Source organism: Coenobita brevimanus, chromosome 67 (genome assembly GCF_032717465.1).
Source record: "Coenobita brevimanus isolate Jiangsu-jjx chromosome 67, ASM3271746v2, whole genome shotgun sequence".
Taxonomy (NCBI): domain Eukaryota; kingdom Metazoa; phylum Arthropoda; class Malacostraca; order Decapoda; family Coenobitidae; genus Coenobita; species Coenobita brevimanus.
In genome coordinates, this window is record NC_137020.1 from 3,780,312 (window position 1) to 3,797,461 (window position 17,150).

General features: G+C 42.9%; 1 protein-coding gene across 1 annotated transcript; it reads right to left on the bottom strand.

Moving 5' to 3' along the window:
* Window positions 1–866: 866 nt before the first annotated feature.
* On the bottom strand, window positions 867–16,106 carry LOC145405491 (UDP-glucuronosyltransferase 2B16-like). Its single transcript, XM_080276841.1, has 11 exons — window positions 16,060–16,106; window positions 13,343–13,529; window positions 11,236–11,340; window positions 9,939–10,082; window positions 8,835–8,935; window positions 8,440–8,533; window positions 8,159–8,250; window positions 6,762–6,895; window positions 3,110–3,329; window positions 2,225–2,368; window positions 867–1,002 (listed from the first exon to the last, which is right to left on the bottom strand). Exons 2-11 carry the CDS (start codon window positions 13,493–13,495, stop codon window positions 867–869), a joined length of 1,323 nt encoding a protein of 440 aa, XP_080132967.1. The 5' UTR covers window positions 13,496–13,529; window positions 16,060–16,106.
* Between the last annotated feature and the right edge of the window lie 1,044 nt (window positions 16,107–17,150).

A 17,150-nucleotide genomic window follows, 5' to 3' on the forward strand; every position in this document is an offset into this window, starting at 1 on the left:
GAAGATAAACTGAAAACTGTATCGTGAAAAAATGTGCCTTGTCCACTTCTTATTCCTCTTGCTAAATGGTTCTTCATATTGTAAAAGACTGATATTTCTGTCCTCCAGTTTTATATACAAAAAACTGTATTGTGTAGACTGAAGTAGTTACAATACGAAGCTCAGATTATGTGGCAGAAATGTTTTCCGTTTCTGTAAGTCATTCAGTCATTGTCTTAGAATCGTTCGTTCGTTCGTTCGTTCAAAGATTCCCTGCACCTATAGTGCAGGCCGGGCCATACATTAGCCCGGTCAGTGGGGTATGGGCTGGTTAAAAAACAGTAAGGGGGGAGGACAGGACCTGGGGATTGCCCAGCACACACGTCCTGTCTCCTGGCTGGCTTTGTGGTGTGTGTGGTCTTAGAATGTTACCGTGTTTTTTATGTGCCAATAATTCCCTCAATAAAGTTGCATCTTTGAGGAAGTTATGCTCCCTCCGAGCAACACCACAGAGTTAGTATTGTATTTGTAGCTATAAAGAATTTTTTTTTTTTTTTTTTTTTTACTGCACTTAAATCAGAAACAAAATTTAATAGATTAGATATAGGTAGTTGAGTAAGTCCCTCGTAAACAGAAACTAACACAATTTTATTTTTCAGTCACTCTCTTTTCACTGTAATTTGACATAAAACTGCCATCTCTATTGTAAAGGCTGGGTTATTAGATTAACACAAGAATACGATGCTAGTAACGAAAAAGTGCTGTAGAAAGGATATAAAATTATGGCCTACCCATATTCTCTCCCTGAGCTACGTGAAATTATCCGCAAAAGGACGAAAAACCTGAGCCAAGATAAGATGAAAGACGAGGACGCTAAGGTGGGTATTTCAGTCGTGCTTGTGCTTGGTGGAGGGGCGGCAGAGGCAGGAGCAGAGGGCCAGCAGAACCCTGACGCAGATGTAAGCCACAGCACACACCAGCACCACCACACTGCACCACACGTCCACGTTGTATAGCTGGTACCTGTATTACACACCACACCATATTACAGCACCACATCACACTACACCACTACCATACATTACTGCACACACTCCCACACCACCACCACAACACTACACCACACCACCATCACCACACTTCACCACAACCACACTACACCACACGTCCACGTTATATAGTTGGTATCTGTATTACAAACCACAACACCTTATTCTACCACATCACAGCAGACACAACACAGTACTCCACCACACCACACTACATCACCACCACCACTCTTCACCGCTACCACCACCACCACCACCACCACCACCATAAATTTATGTTGTATAGTTGGAACCTGTGTCACACCACATCACACTTCTCCGCCACAACAACACTAGACCACAACTACTACACTACATCGCCACCACCACAAAACTACGCCAAACATGCACGTTGTATAGCCGGTACCTGTAACACACACCACAACACATGATTACACCACACCACCACACCACACAGTAATACCATACAGCACACACTACCATCCCTACATTACACCAGCCTCCCACGTTGCATAGCTGACCTGTCACACATCACGCCACTGCACCACACCACACACCGCACCGCACTACCACCACATATTACTCCACACACTCCGACAACCACACAGTTGCTCGGTTAAAGAAAGCTACGGCTATCCCATCCAGTCCAAAACGATTCCCATGAGATGACTAAACTCTTCAGGTGAATAGGAGAATACATTTAACTCTCACTATTCTGTCCCCAGATGCCTTTATCTAGCAAGGGAGAGACTTTTCGAGCTGGGGAGGATACACGTAACCTTAATTAGCCTTTGAGAATGAGACTTATTTCCTGCATTAAATATAATACTAGAAAAAGCAAGTGTATGAGGTGTTGAGAAGGTGAGTGTATGAGGTGTTGAGAAGGTGAGTGTATGAGGTGTTGAGAAGGCGAGTGTATGAGGTGTACCCAGGGTAGAGAAGATGAGTGCTCGGGTGTATTACTTGTAGAGGTGTGTGCTTTGAAGTATACAATATCATACGGAGAGAAGGTGAGTACTGGGATATGAGATACAGAGATGAGTGCTGGGATAAAAGGTAAAATGGTGTATACTGGGATATGAGGTAAAGAGAAGGTGAGTGCTGGGATGAGGTAAAGTGGTGAATATTGGGATATGAGGTACAGAGGTGAATGCTGGGATAAGAGGTACAGAGAAGGTGAGTACTTTGCGACTAACCAAGGCATGTTGATGGCTGGGCAGCGTAGGTGTGTAGCGCCCTTGTGTCTGGCCACATACTCTACCCAGAAGGAGGTGGCTTCACTTGGTTCATTCAGTTTGTCCCGCATCACCTCACCACGACGCTGTGTCTCACGCCGCACACTGATGATGATAATAATAATAATAATAATAATAATAATAATAATAATGATAATAATAATAATAATAAAATAATAATAATAATAAAATACAAACTGAACCGCTGACAAGTGATGTCCCCATTTTATTATATTTTCTATCTCCAGACGGTTTTCTTCAGTTTTAGGAAGACTTACCGAACTGGAGGGGTTAGAGCTAGCCTTCATCAACCCCTTCAGCGTGAGAGACCTTTCCGAACGTGAACAAAATTGTCTGGTGATAGACTGATAAAAATGAAAACCACGTCATCAGATCGAAGGGGTTAAATGTCTCTGTTGTCCAATAGTCATCAGCCAAAGTCTCTGTTCACACTCGACCCCTAACACTGGCTGGAGGGAAATCGTTGCCAGGGTTTCACACCGAACGAAGACCCATTGTTCATAGTTTTGCCAGAGTACAAGAGAAGATTTTACTTGTACAGTCTGGAAAAGCTCCGAACTACAAAATGAAGGTTTCGTTAGATGTGAAGCCCTGCCTATGACTTCCTTTCAGGCAGGGACGGAGGTAGGGGGTAAACAAAAATAATAGTTAATGAAGGCACGTACCCAATGTAATTTTTTTAGTACAACCAATAGCTCCTGGGACATAACATAATATTTTCTCGAGTCACCTGAGACATTAGAAGTGTTATTGTATCTGGTTTTGATATATGATCCCACTTCTAAAAAGTCACTGTTTTATATAATTATATATATCAAAGCATACCTTTCATCATTCATGACATGCATAATAGCGCTTGTGAAGCTGTCGATAGTGAGGTCTTCCCAGAGTAGGTAGCGGCCCCAGCCCTCCCTCTGCGCCTGCTCCATATTGTGAAACTGGTCGACAAACACGGGCAGGCCCAGGACAGGCACGCCGTGGTAGGTGGCCTCCTGGGTGCTCAGTAGGCCCCCGTGGGTGATGAACAGCCTCAGTCGTGGGTCACCTGAAAACGGGAAATGGTTGACCTTGTTCATATTATAGATCCTCTTATTACTACTATTACATCCCACCTAATTTCTTTTTTATTACCATTTTGTATTATAGTCACACCTCATCTGGCTTCTTTTAAATACCAGTTTTCTTGCCATCGTCACATTCCACCTAATTCTTCTATTACCGCCCTTTTCATGCTAAAGTCACATCTTACCTTCATTTTTGCTGTCCAAGTCTCACCAGTCACATCCGAGAGTCGTTTGACACAAGGGAATAGTTATCCTTCACTCTTTTTACTACTCTTCGTCGAATCCTTCTTGACTTTTTTTTTGTAATAACTTTATCCTTATTCATCGTCACATCCTACTTTTTACCCGTCCCCGCCCTGGAGAGGCTCAGGGACGAGTTTTGTTTTCACTCGGTTTGTTTGTTTGTTTGTCTATCTGTCTGTCTGTCTTTTAACAACTTAACGCGAAAATTACTTGTGCTAGTTTGACTAAAATTACAGAGATGATGGGCTACGGCCTTCCGATCACCTGATTAAATTTCGGGCCAAGGCCCAGGCTGTAGGCCAAAAAAAAAAAAAAAAAACAGGGACCTGTAAAAATTGTTTCTTCGCCCTAACTCCTTTCAAATTCGTCATATCGACATGAAACCAAAACATAAAGGTGCATCTTTCAAACCTGCAACCTTTAATGTGTCTCATTACATCAGCGGGGTCATCCCCCAGTTAGCGGTAGGGGGGTCACTATCAGGTGGGTCGGGCCTAAAATTTCAAATGGGCATGATGAGGTGAAACGAGCTGTGGAACAAAAGAAGAAGGCATATGGTGAATGGTTGGCGAGTAGAGGTAGGGGAGAAGATGAGAGAGAGAAGAGAGAGGTATATGTGAGCAGGAGAAGGGAGGTTAAGAGACTGGTGAAGGAGAGTAAGAAGAAAGTGGATGAAGAGTTTGGGAGGAATCTGAGTGTGAAATGGAGGGAGAGTAAGAAATTGTTTTGGAAGGAGGTAAAGAAAGTAAGGCAGTGTGAAAGGGGAAATAGTAGGGGAGTGAAAGATAGGAATAATAGATTGTTGGTGGAGAAGAGAGAGAAATTGAGGAGATGGAAGGAGCACTTTGAGGATTTGTTGAATGTAGAGAGTGAGAGCAGTGTGAGTATAAGTGGTTGGGGAATGGCTGGGAGAAGAAGAGATGAGAGGAGGGAGGAAGAGATCAGTAGGTCGGAAGTAGTGGAAGCGATGAAGAAGATTAAGCTGGGAAAGGCCCCAGGAATTGATGGAGTGTGTGGTGAAATGCTTAGGTATGGGGGTGAGATTGTTGTGGAGTGGATATGGAAGTTGTGTAGATTGGCTTGGGAAGAGGGAAGGGTTCCAGAGGACTGGAAATCAGGTATAATTGTTCCTCTGTACAAAGGAAAAGGGGAGAGAGAAGTATGTGGTAACCATAGGGGTATTTGCCTTCTTAGTGTGACTGGTAAAATATATGGTAGAATACTCATTGATAGGGTTAGGCATATAACAGAGGAGCTAGTTGGAGAAGAACAAGGGGGATTTAGGAAGGGAAAAAGGTGTGTAGATCAGATATTTGTTCTAAGATGTTTAGTGGAGAAGTATCTAGAGAAGGGAAGGAAAGTGTATGCTGCCTTCATGGACTTGGAGAAAGCTTATGACAGAATAGATAGGCAAGGTATGTGGAAGGTATTAAGAATATATGGAGTGGAGGGGAAATTGTTGAGTGCTGTGAAGAGTATGTACGAGGGAGCTAGGGCTATGGTGCGAGTGGATGGTGAGCTGAGTGAGTTCTTTGATCTCAATGTGGGACTGAAACAGGGGTGTGTAATGTCTCCATGGCTGTTTAATATATATATGGATGGGGTTGTAAAGGAGGTACAAGGTAGGGCAGTGGATGTGGGGGTGGCCCTAATGAATGAGGGTGAGATTTGGAAGCTTCCGGTGTTGCTGTTTGCTGATGATACAGTATTGTTGAGTGAAGATGAATGGGAGTTGCAAGGTTTGGTGAATGAATTTGGGACAGTGTGTAGGAGGAGGAAGCTGAAAGTTAATGTAAACAAAAGTAAAGTTATGGTGTTTGAGAGGAATGAAGTCACAGAGTGTGCAGTGAGGTTGGATGGTGAGGATATGGAGAATGTGAGTGCATTCAAGTACTTGGGTAGTGTGATGAGTAAGGATGGAACTTTGGGGGATGAAGCACGTGAAAGGGTACAGCAGGGAAGAAAGGTTGTTGGTACACTGAAAGCAGTGATGAGAAATAGGGAGGTGAGTATGGAAGTTAAGAAGTCACTGCATGATGGTATTGTGATCCCTACCCTGACGTATGGAAGCGAGGCGTGGACATTGCAAGAGGGGAACAAGTCAAGAGTGAGAGCAGTGGAAATGAGTTACTTGAGAGGAGCATGTGAAGTGACGTGGAGGGACAGGTTGACGAATGAAGAAGTGAAGGAACGTTGTGGGGTAGATGTGGATGTGGTTGAAAAGATTAGGAGAAATACACTGAGGTGGTTTGGACATGTGGAGAGGATGGAGAATGAAAGACTGACTAAGAGGGTGTATGTAGGTGAGGTGGAGGGAGGGAGAGGGAGGGGTAGACCGAGGATGAGGTGGAGGGATGGAGTTGAGAGGTATATGAGGGAGGGGGGGGTGAGTTGGGGGAAGGGGAGTCAAATGGTGGGTGACAGAGTGACTTGGAGGCGTTTTGTCTGCGGCCACCCTTTGCGGGATTAGGGCGTCGGGCTATAGATAGATAGATAGATAGATAAAATTGTCAGTTTTCACCCGACTTACTCCAAATTTAATATGTGACATCTTTGATTAGATATCCTGTTGTGTTTTATACGAGAACATTAAAATGACAGTCAGGGTCGGGTTTGCTGTGCCTTGGCACCGCTTCTTGTTAAGACTTGTTAAGCACGAATTTGCTCCTAAGTTCTCCTGCTTTTTCACACTACAACTTCCTTCTACTACTTCAGTCCAGGATCCGCTTGTTCTGCTACTTCTAAGCTCTGCTGCTTCCTTCTGTAACTTCATTCCACTGCTTCCTTCTGCTACTTCATTCCACTGCTTCCATCTGCTACTTCATTCCACTGCTTCCATCTGCTACTTCATTCCACTGCTTCTAGTCTCTCTTGCTCTCTTCTGCTACTTCATTCTACTGCATCTACTCTCCACTGTTTCCTCCTGCTCCGTTCTACTTTAATGTCGCCCTGCTGATAAATTTGGGTGCTTCATCGCTCTCCTGTTTCATTCAACTGCTTCATTTAACTGCTTCATTGCTTCACTACTTTGCTCTTCGTCATTCTATTAGTGTGTACCTTAGAATGACCCAGGAGAAGAGTGAATTACCTAAAAATACTACTGGGAGAGCCACTTGCCCTTTATTCTCCAAGTATGTGCCTTAAAATCAGCCAAGGGAAGAGGGAGTTACCTAGAATATCCTGCTGGGGGAGCCACTTGGCCAGACGCACGTTCGAGGGGAGGTCTGGCATGGTGTCCTGGTCCCACTTCCATAGCACCCGCTGCGGCAGTGACCCCAGCACCTTCAGCAGCACAGCCCTGTACCTGAAGTGAAGACCATCATAAAAATAAATAAGTAAATAAATAAATAGGTACTGCTACAGCTATCACTACTACTGCTGCTGTTACTACTACTAATACTACTGCTATTACCACTACTACTACTGATGATGATGATGATGATGATAATAATAATAATAATAATAATAATAATAATCTATCTATCTATCATCCAATCCTACATTGCCCCATGAGGGGCGTAGGAGCCCGGGGCTAGGCAGTTGGTCCCGACATTTAAGATGAGAGTGACCAGCCTCACTCATCCCTGAGTGGCATTACATGAGCAATCAACCCCAACCACCCCTTGGATATAAACCTTCACCGGCTCAATCCGATTGGAGCGCAACAATTACCCACTAAACCACCAGGCGCCAAAATTTGGTTATATGGTTACCACCCAGAGTAGTAAATGGTTTCCTGGTGTACAGGAAACCATTTGGCTTGTCACTCAGTGTAGAGTCACCCACAGGCAGAAGGAAGAGAAAAGAATGAAGGATAGAAAGACAGAAGAGGGAGTGTAAAGTTGCCCATAGGCAGAACGACAAGGAAAGAATGAACGAAAGGAAGACAGAAGAGGATGGAAGGAAAGAAGGATGGAGGAGAGGACAGGGCAGACACCCAAGAGCAGCACTACATCGAGTGAGTGGATGGTGAGCTCCTCCACCTACCACAAAATAATAATAATAATAATAATAATATCCGTCTCTCTCTCTCTCTCTCTCTCTCTCTCTCTCTCTCTCTCTCTCTCTCTGCCGGGACTAATTCTTAGGTTCGTGTTCTAAGTGGCTTTGTGGATTACACCTCTTCATTAGCGATTTATTCTGATAATTATGCCGATATTAAAGTGACAAAAAACATGTTATAAAATGCTGAGGTACAATAGACAAAATAAATCACTAAGGGAGAGGTGCAACGAAGCTTTCTATGCAGCACTGAGTACGGCCGTGAGTTCGATTTTATTTCACTGTGACGAGACCTGTATGAAAATGTTAATGTGTGAAATGCAAAATAAATCGCTAAGGATGAGGAGTTACGAAGCTTTACATCATCTCACTGTGACGATGCCCCTACTCTAAACTGAAAAATACATCGCCAAGGAAGGGGAGTTATGGAGCTTTGATACCCATACTCTAAACTGAAAAAATAAATCGCCAAGGTAGGGGAGCTACGGAGCTCTGATGACCTTACTCTTAATTGAAAAAACTAAATCGCTAAGGAAGAGGAGTTACGAAGCTTTGATGCCCTTACTCTTCAGGCATTAACGATGGCTTGACGTTGGAGCCTAAGCTGAAGAAGATGTAGCCAGCCTCTCCCGCCCCCTTCACCCACTCCTCCAGGTCCTGCAGAAGAAGAAAAGAAGAAGACGAGGAAGAAGAAAGAAAGAAGAAAGGTAAGATTTATGCCCGTAAACTGAGGATGATGGTGAGTTGAGACAGATGTGCTCATATACTCTATTTACAGTCTCTCTCTCTCTCTCTCTCTCTCTCTCTCTCTCTCTCTCTCTCTCTCTCTCTCTCTTTCCAACACACCTTCGGCAGGGGTTGTGCAGGGCGACAATGTATTCCTCCAGCATAGACCTCCGTAGGCACCGAAGGACGAACCGGATTTAGCAGTTCCTGTACACTGAGGGAAAGTACAATTAATTACAAATGTTCGGACACCCCTCCTGCCTCTCATTCACTGCTGGATTTATGAAGACTTTAATTTAACGCTCTGGCTTCGGGTGCTAATATTATCCTCCATCTGTGCGTGATAATATTCATCTCTGTCCTCTACGTTTCACTCAAGCATTTATGTATCGAACGATGAAAGAGGGGAACGAATTTTTGCACCTGACTGTACACCAGATTAAAAAAGAGTTAAGTGATAATGTGGAAAATAAATCGCTAATGAAAAGACTTTACGATATCGATATATAACTCACCTGTTGATAATGATGAGGCTCCCATTCTTTCTCATCTCCAACACATTTGGCATATCAAGGGGACATAACCCATGACTACGGCACTCACTCTCTATCCTGGAGAGAGAGAGAGAGAGAGAGAGAGAGAGAGAGAGAGAGAGAGAGAGAGAGATTGTTATTAAATTTACCGTACTTCCATCAGATCTGTAAAAACAGCACACACACACACACACACATACACACACACACACACACACACACACACACACACACACACACACACACACACACACATAAAAAAATAAACGCGCGCGCGCGCATCAAGGAAGAGGAGTTCAGTTGGTGCTTCCTTTAGTGTCAGGAGTTTTGAAACAAGTGAATGGATGGAGAGGAGGAGTACTTTGATGGGGATAACATGTTGCAGAAGGGGAGTACTTTGAAGGGAGTAACTGAAACATGTTGCAGGAGGGGAGTACTTTGAACTGTATAACTAATGTGTGATGCAGAAGGGGAGTACTTTGAAGGGAGTAAATGATGAATGCCAAACCGAGTATGCAAAGATTCATCACAACGTCTTCCCTTAGTTTTCTTCAAAATCACTCTTTATTCCACATTACCTTGGGAAAACCGAAGACTGGAAATAGTAATCGAAGAAGACATCAGAGAGGGTAGCAAAAGCCCTCTGGAAGAAGGTGAGGGGGTGCTTGTGTGTCATGATGAGGGAGCCGACGAAGGAGGGAAACTGAGGACTCCCCACTGACACGGCTGTCGGCCCACTCAGCCCTACAGGTGTCACCCAAATGAAAGGCACCTGAGAGACAGATGAGATAGATAGATAGATGCGATGTAAATAGCATACACGAAAATAAAGCAAAATATTGAAACTAAGATTCAGGAGAATAATGTGTAGTATGCAAAATAAATCGATAAGCAAGAGGTGCTACGAAGCTTTCTGTGTCACTTAGATTACGAAGATTATTTTTAATAATAAGGCTCTATATTTATATCGCTTACCTTCAACTTGTGCACCATGAGGGGGAAAAATCGAAGAAAAATAATAAATCACTAGGGAGGGAGTGACATGAACTTTCTATGCCACTAAGAATACGAGTTTACATTCCTTACCTTCAGCTTGTGCACCATGGAGAGGAAGCATTCGGAGTAGAATATACTCAACAAGACCACATCGAACTCCTCACTCAGCAACGCCTGCACCTTCTCCTGCCCCAAGATGTCTGAACACACCTCATGGGCAATCTTAGCTAAGGCCTGTAAGAGGGCGTGTGTCAAGGGTCCATATTCCCGTAGGGTAAGAAGGCTCCCTAGCACCTCTTCCTCAGCGATTTATTTTCCAAACCACCTATCAACAACCTCTTTGGGGCTTCTTATATCTCTTAAACATCGACATACATTGCATGAAGAACACACATGAATGTAGTAACGGTGCAAGATTAGGAATACACCGGTAAGGAGGAGGTGTTAGTGAGCCAATTTCTTGGATAAACTATAGTCCTTCCATCTTAACTTGGCCCAGGTTTTCGTCCTTTTGTAGCTTATATCACGAGGCTCAGTGGCAAATAAAACAGTGTGACGGTTTCACATCGTTTCCGTGGCACGTCTTCTTGGCTAGCATCATATTCTTGCGTTAATCTATTGTTACAACTCAGCTTTCAAGATGGAGAGATGCCAATTCTAGGTCAGGTTAGAGTGAAAAGAGTATAGTTTCCAAACCAGTTCACTATCATCAGAAATAGTTTTACATTATTAGGCACATGATAGAAGTTCCACTGTATCAATGAACGTAGAAAATGTTTATATCATGGTAGTAATGTTTATACTACACACAGTACATTCCAGCCTGACTCATTCCAGCTGTGTCATGATGTGGATGACAAGATGTAGGTGGCGATGCAAGGAGATACAGTCAAGTTATGTGGGTGGAGAAACAAGGAGATACAATCAATGTATGTGGGTGGAGATACAAGGAGATACAGTCAAGGTATGTGGGTGGAGATACAAGAATATACAATCAAGGTAAGTGGGTCATGCAACAAGAAAATACAATCAATCTCACGCAAAATTTAAACTTACGTAGGTGTGTGAATATGGAGTTTGTGGAATGGGGAAAATGAAGATAACATAGAAGCACAAAAGCATTCTCAGGGACAATTTATCCCCAAGAAGAATAGCAAGAAAGTGAACCTGTATTCTTGCCACTTATACTCAACTTAATTTGGCTGTGAAATTTAGGGCAGGTCAAGTGTATGAGTGAAAGAGAATATGTAAGGAATTTTAAGCACAAACTTGAGCTAGAATCTTTGTAAATACGTAATCGGTGGAGATGAGAGATGAATGGATATAAGAGAATGAATAAGCCATCTCACAGACAACTTAAGGTCAAGAATGTTTGTAAATACTGAACCTGTGGCACGGAGATGCGGGTACCCTGGAAGAGATTGCCTGCTAAGGAGTTCCATTCTATGCTGTCCACAACCACCTCCCTAACGCCAGGTCTTGCTTTGTCAGACTTGAAAGGCGTCACAACAGTCACCTGAAAACAGTTGTGGGAAAACTATAAACACACACACACACACACACACACACACACACACACACACACACACACACACACACACACACACACACACACACACACACACACACACACACATTTACCTGACAGAACCAGGTCCCCAGCATTAAGTCACTGTTGCATGAAATTCGATGCACCTGAGTTCGGGGATAGGAAAGAGCCTCATTGTTTACTACTCAAATCGACTCTCCAATCTGACTACGCTTGGCTATCAACTGTCCAGCATTTTAATGCAAAAAATAACCAATACTTTCAGTTTCGCAAGTATGCAACAGGTAAACTCTGAGAGTGTCTTCTGCAGTCTTTATGTTTCTCTTCTTATGACCTTCGGTCTGTTAAACACAATGTGTCAAGGCTTCCCGGAATGAACGGATCTTGAATTTGGTTAATTTTGTTTAATCTTTCGTCAGATTAAGAAGAGGAGGGGGTTAAACAATTAAATTTCCGTCAGATTAGACTAAAGCATGCTAAACCGAGGCTTTGTTTGGTTGACATGAAAACCCAAGTGTTGTGGGGCTTTGCTGCCAAGTCGGAAACAAGGAGGGGACAGAGGAGTTGTGAAATGGTCAGGAGGTGAACTGTAATGGAAAGAGCAGGTGTCCAGGCTGAGCTTGGCATGCTGAGTCATCTTTTCAAGGGTAGGGGATAATCACAAGCACATAGATAGATAGATAAAGAGATAGATAGATAAAAGATAGATATTTTATTGACCACAACGTAATATAAAACTGGTACAATATGAACAGCTTTAAACGAATGTATGGAAAAAGAAAACACTGAAGCACCATTACAACCCTACGCCTCCACTGTTTGGTTAAACAAACGTCCCTCACCTTTCTCCCTGTTCCCCGAAAGGAGAATGGAGACTGCAAGAGAGGGAGAACTTCAGCCTGCGGTCTACTGGGTTTACGTTTAGATGAGCCAGGGGTCACAAAACCAGCAACAACAACCCTAAATGCTGGTCTCAGGAAGCTCTCTTAACCAACTGGATATTTGATAATTTTTCCTTTTCTCAGCGTCCATATTTCAGACTAAGATGTAAGTCAAGAGACGGTAAAATTATCCTATACCTCTGTTCCTTCTCCATTTTCAAGTCGGTCGTTTCCTCTTCCAGAACAACAATACTTTCTCCTGTAAAACTAACCTGGTAATACTGTATTCTCTCACAAAATTCGCCAGTCACAGTCATACTTCTCATCTGCATGTTATTCCTATTGATATATTAAACTCTTCACCTTCTTCAGCCCCCCATTTTCCCTTTAATTATCCATCCATCCATCCATCATTCAATCCTACGTTGCCCCATGAGGAGCGTAGGAACCCGGGGCTAGGCAAGTTGGTCTTGACATTTAAGATGAGAGCGACCAGCCTCACTCATCCCTGAGTGGCATTACGTGAGCAATAAACCCCAGTTAACTATACAATTACATATTAATTTTCGTGTTTTGCTCTATTGCATGCCTTGAAATCAGTATCATCAACCTGTCTCCTTTCTTTCTTCATCAGTCAAATATTTGCACATTTACCTTCCTCCTCCTACAGATGTTTTCAGTCTCTTGCCTGTTTCTGATGTTGCCTCTCGTTTTCGCTAATATCTATTATTGTTATATTATTATGATTTTTAATATTGTTTTTATCATTATTAAATCATTATTATTATTATTATTATTATTATTATTATTATTATTATTATTATCATCATTATTATCATTTTATTATTATTATTGTCAGATGATAGATTACTACAGGTACTACAGTTTCTACTACTACTACTACTGCTACTACTACTACTACTACTACTGCTACTGCTACTACTACTACTACTACTACTACTACTGCTGCTACTACTACTACTACTACTACTACTATTATTATTATTATTATTATTATTATTATTATTATTATTATTATTATTGCCCTCCTTACCAACACTCACCTGGTTGCCTCTGTCAGCCAGGCCGTTGATGATGCCGCTGTAGAATATGGTGTGGCTCTTGGCTCCTATGGGACTGAGGAAAAGCACCCTGACCCCTCCTGACCCCCTCACCACCACAGCCACAGCTACCACCAAGGCCAGCCACCACCTCATCCTCAAACACCCACACTGAGAATGTACCCCTGGGCTGCGAAAGAGGTGGGATTAAGTGCGACCATAACCCTGATCCCTCCTGGCCCCAGCACCAGCACCACAGCCACAGCCACAGCCACCACCACCACTTCATCTTCAGGCACGCACACACCTTAGAATGAACCGTGCGAGAATTAACTAAGCTGCATTTTATTCCTGCATGCGCCACTCGCTATTACTGTGCTCAAAAAATGGAGCACCTTACTGTTTATATTTACGGATTCCTCTTCTTCGGTGCTTTCTTTTTCTCTTTCTTTCCTTATGTGGGTTTATTTGATGGTTGAAAGGTTTCGGAAAATTGTTCTTAGATATTAAACTGTCCTCATCTAAGCAGACCTAAAGAGATTCTAACGTATACAGGTGGCATCCGAATGTGCACAGGTGGCATTCTAACGTATACAGGTCGCATTCTAACGTATACAGATGGCATTTTAACGTATACAGTTTGCATTCTAATATACAGGTGGCATCCTAACGTATGCAGGTCGCATTCTAACGTATACAGGTGGCATTCTAACTTATACAGGTGGCATTACTTCGCCAAGCGCAACAAAAATAGAGCCTACATCCTCGACATTAGCACCTCGTCTCCAAGATAAAATTAATTAAGGTTGGTTTAGGATCTGAGCACACTTTTCAGAGCACCAAAACATCAAAATTCAACTCACTTGAAAGGAAAAGATCTGCGTAATAAAAGATGTTGGTCTGTGGCTGGTGATGCATCTGTCCTACGAGTGATACATCCCATTTTGTAAGAGTGTTATTACATGTAATGTATATGCCTTAATGTATATTAGGAACGCATAATGTAGCTGTTGGGAATCCTGTTGTGGCTAGTTCTGAGTATATGCAAGCCAAGGGACATGTGACCAGCTCCGGTTGTTGTGAGAGGGATCGAAGTAGCAGACAGAACGTGAGACAAAACACACACACACACACACACACACACACACACACACACACACACACACACACACACACACACGCCTGTATCAATCAGCTCAGGAAATCAAGACACCATTGCCCACTGAGTTTTGTTTCAGCATCTGCACTGCTCCCTTTTTCTACTCTTGTTACATTTCTATCTATGCCTGCATTTCATGTCATCATTGTACTTCTCGTTTTCATCACGCGAATCATTTACTCTGGATAACGAGAAATGGAAGTACCATAGCTCCATTGCTGAACGGCTCGAGTTTGTGTGTTGCAGCGACACCCAGAGAAGTTACCCGTCGTTCAGCAAGGGCGGGACGGACTTTGCACCCTTCATCTCGACTGTCACGTACTTTAGTACATGTATTTAGTGGTGGTGATGATAAGAGACAGCCTTATCGGTAGGACGGTATTGATAAAGATATGACTTTTTTTTTTTTTTAGTTGAATAACTGATATAAATGTATTTAATTTGTAACACACTGAGAGAAATGAAGTCAGTAAATATACAGTGAGGTTGGATGAGGAGAAAATGGAAAATGTGAGAGCGTTTAAGTACAGTACTTGGGCAGTGTGATGAATGCTTCCTAATCTGATAATCTTTGTGTCCCAGAAAGGTAAGGCACCATCACTTTCTTTTTCCACCGTAAATTGTATTTTCTGGTTCATCTGATTGAGCCTCTTTTTTATCCTTTCTATGTTGGTGTTACAGTTTGTTATCACGAGCATGTCGTCTACTTACGTGTACCACTCAAGTGCACCAGATAATACAATTTACGACAGAAAAAGAAAGTGATGGTGCCTTACCATTCTTGGACACATAGATTATAAGATCAGGAAGCAAGTGAGGCTGGTCACCTTTGCCTTAAATGTCGGGACTTAGTAGACTAGCCACGGGTCCCGTCGTTCGTGGATTGGATATTGAATGAATGAATGATGAACTAGAAATCGCCGAGAGAGAGTACATCTCCGCCAATGTCACTGCCATTAAAACGGATCCGGATCAGGATCAAGATCCGCCCCAAAATTTAATCAGTTCTTTCTTGGTCCATGGTCCACCTTTCCACAAAACTTCATTGAAATTCACAGAGAACTTTTGGAGATATTGTGCGGGATACTCCGGATCCGGATTAGGATCTGGCCCAAAACTTAATCATTTCTTCACTGCCCCATAAGCCACCCTTCCACAAAATATCATCAAAATCCGTTAATAACTTTTTGAACAATCCTGCTAACAGACAGGCAGACAAAGCAACAAACAAACCAACGCTGGGTACAACATAACTTCCTTGAAAGGGGTAAAAAAAATCGTCGAATATTAATCTGAATATAATGTCTAAGAGCATCTACACCAGTCAAGGGGTTAGCTATACACACTTCGCTTTAACTTCGCGTAAAATTGGCAACTTTCGACCTTGAATGTTGCTAGTCACGAGGAAGTGTTTGAAAAGGATGTTGAACCATAGTATTATCTGCTGATACGCGAAAAAACGGCGAAAAAGGAAAAAAAATCTCCATCAAAAATTATTGACCTATAGACGTTTGGAGAAACATAGAAAAAAGTAGAAAGTATGATAATTTCAGGAGCAAACGGTTCAAAACACACTACGCAGGGAAGATGAAGGGTGGCGATACGCCTCTCTCACTTACCCATAGAAAACTGAATCGCTTACTTAGCACAGACCACCGCCACACACACACACACACACACACACACACACACACACACACACACACACACACACACACACACACACACACACACACACACACACACACACACTACCTCCCTCCTATTCCCAAGCCAATCTTCCTTTCTAGCACACACGGATCCACACCAGTATCCAAATGCTTTCATTCCCACCACACACACACACACACACACACACACACACACACACACACACACACACACACACACACACCATCCTTCTCCCCTCACCAGGACTCCCACCACACATACAAATAAATTACTGGCGATCTCCAGACGATTTTACTTGAATTACGATTGACCTTTCCAAGTAGAAAGGTTACATAAAGCCATAATTAAACACTTCATTATCCCGGGGCTCTTCTTATATATTTTTTTTTATGTCAAGAAGAAGAAACCAAAGGCCATGTGACTTCAATAACAGTTACTTAGCAGAGAAAAACAAAATACAAGAGAGAGCCATATTCAAGATCCGATCATTTCGAGATGCCTGGACACACTGCGTTTGAAAGACTGCAGATCATAGCTAGCAGGAAATACAGGCGGTGGGAAACAGTTCCAGACTTGACCTGGTGCATAAATGAAGGACTGGGAATGACGGTTAACTCTTACATTAGAGAGTTGGACAGAAAAGGGGTGAGGGTTTCCTACTAGACGGGTGCTACGCGCCCGTCGTAGAGGTGGAGGAATGCAAGCAGACAGTTCAGAGGAGCAATGACCATTGAAGTATACAGCGATAGAAAAGTGACAAAGATACAACAGTGCAGCGAAGAGACAGAGGTTGAAGGGAGCCAGTAAGAGGAGGAGAGTTAATGAGACGAAAAACCTTTGACTACACCTTATTGAGAAGAGCTGTACAGTATGCGGGGAGCCTCCCCACACATGAGAGTTGTACTCTACACAGGGGTGAATAAAACCCGCATTTAGAGTCAACAATTGTGCAGGGGTAAAGAAGGGACGGAGTCGGCTAAG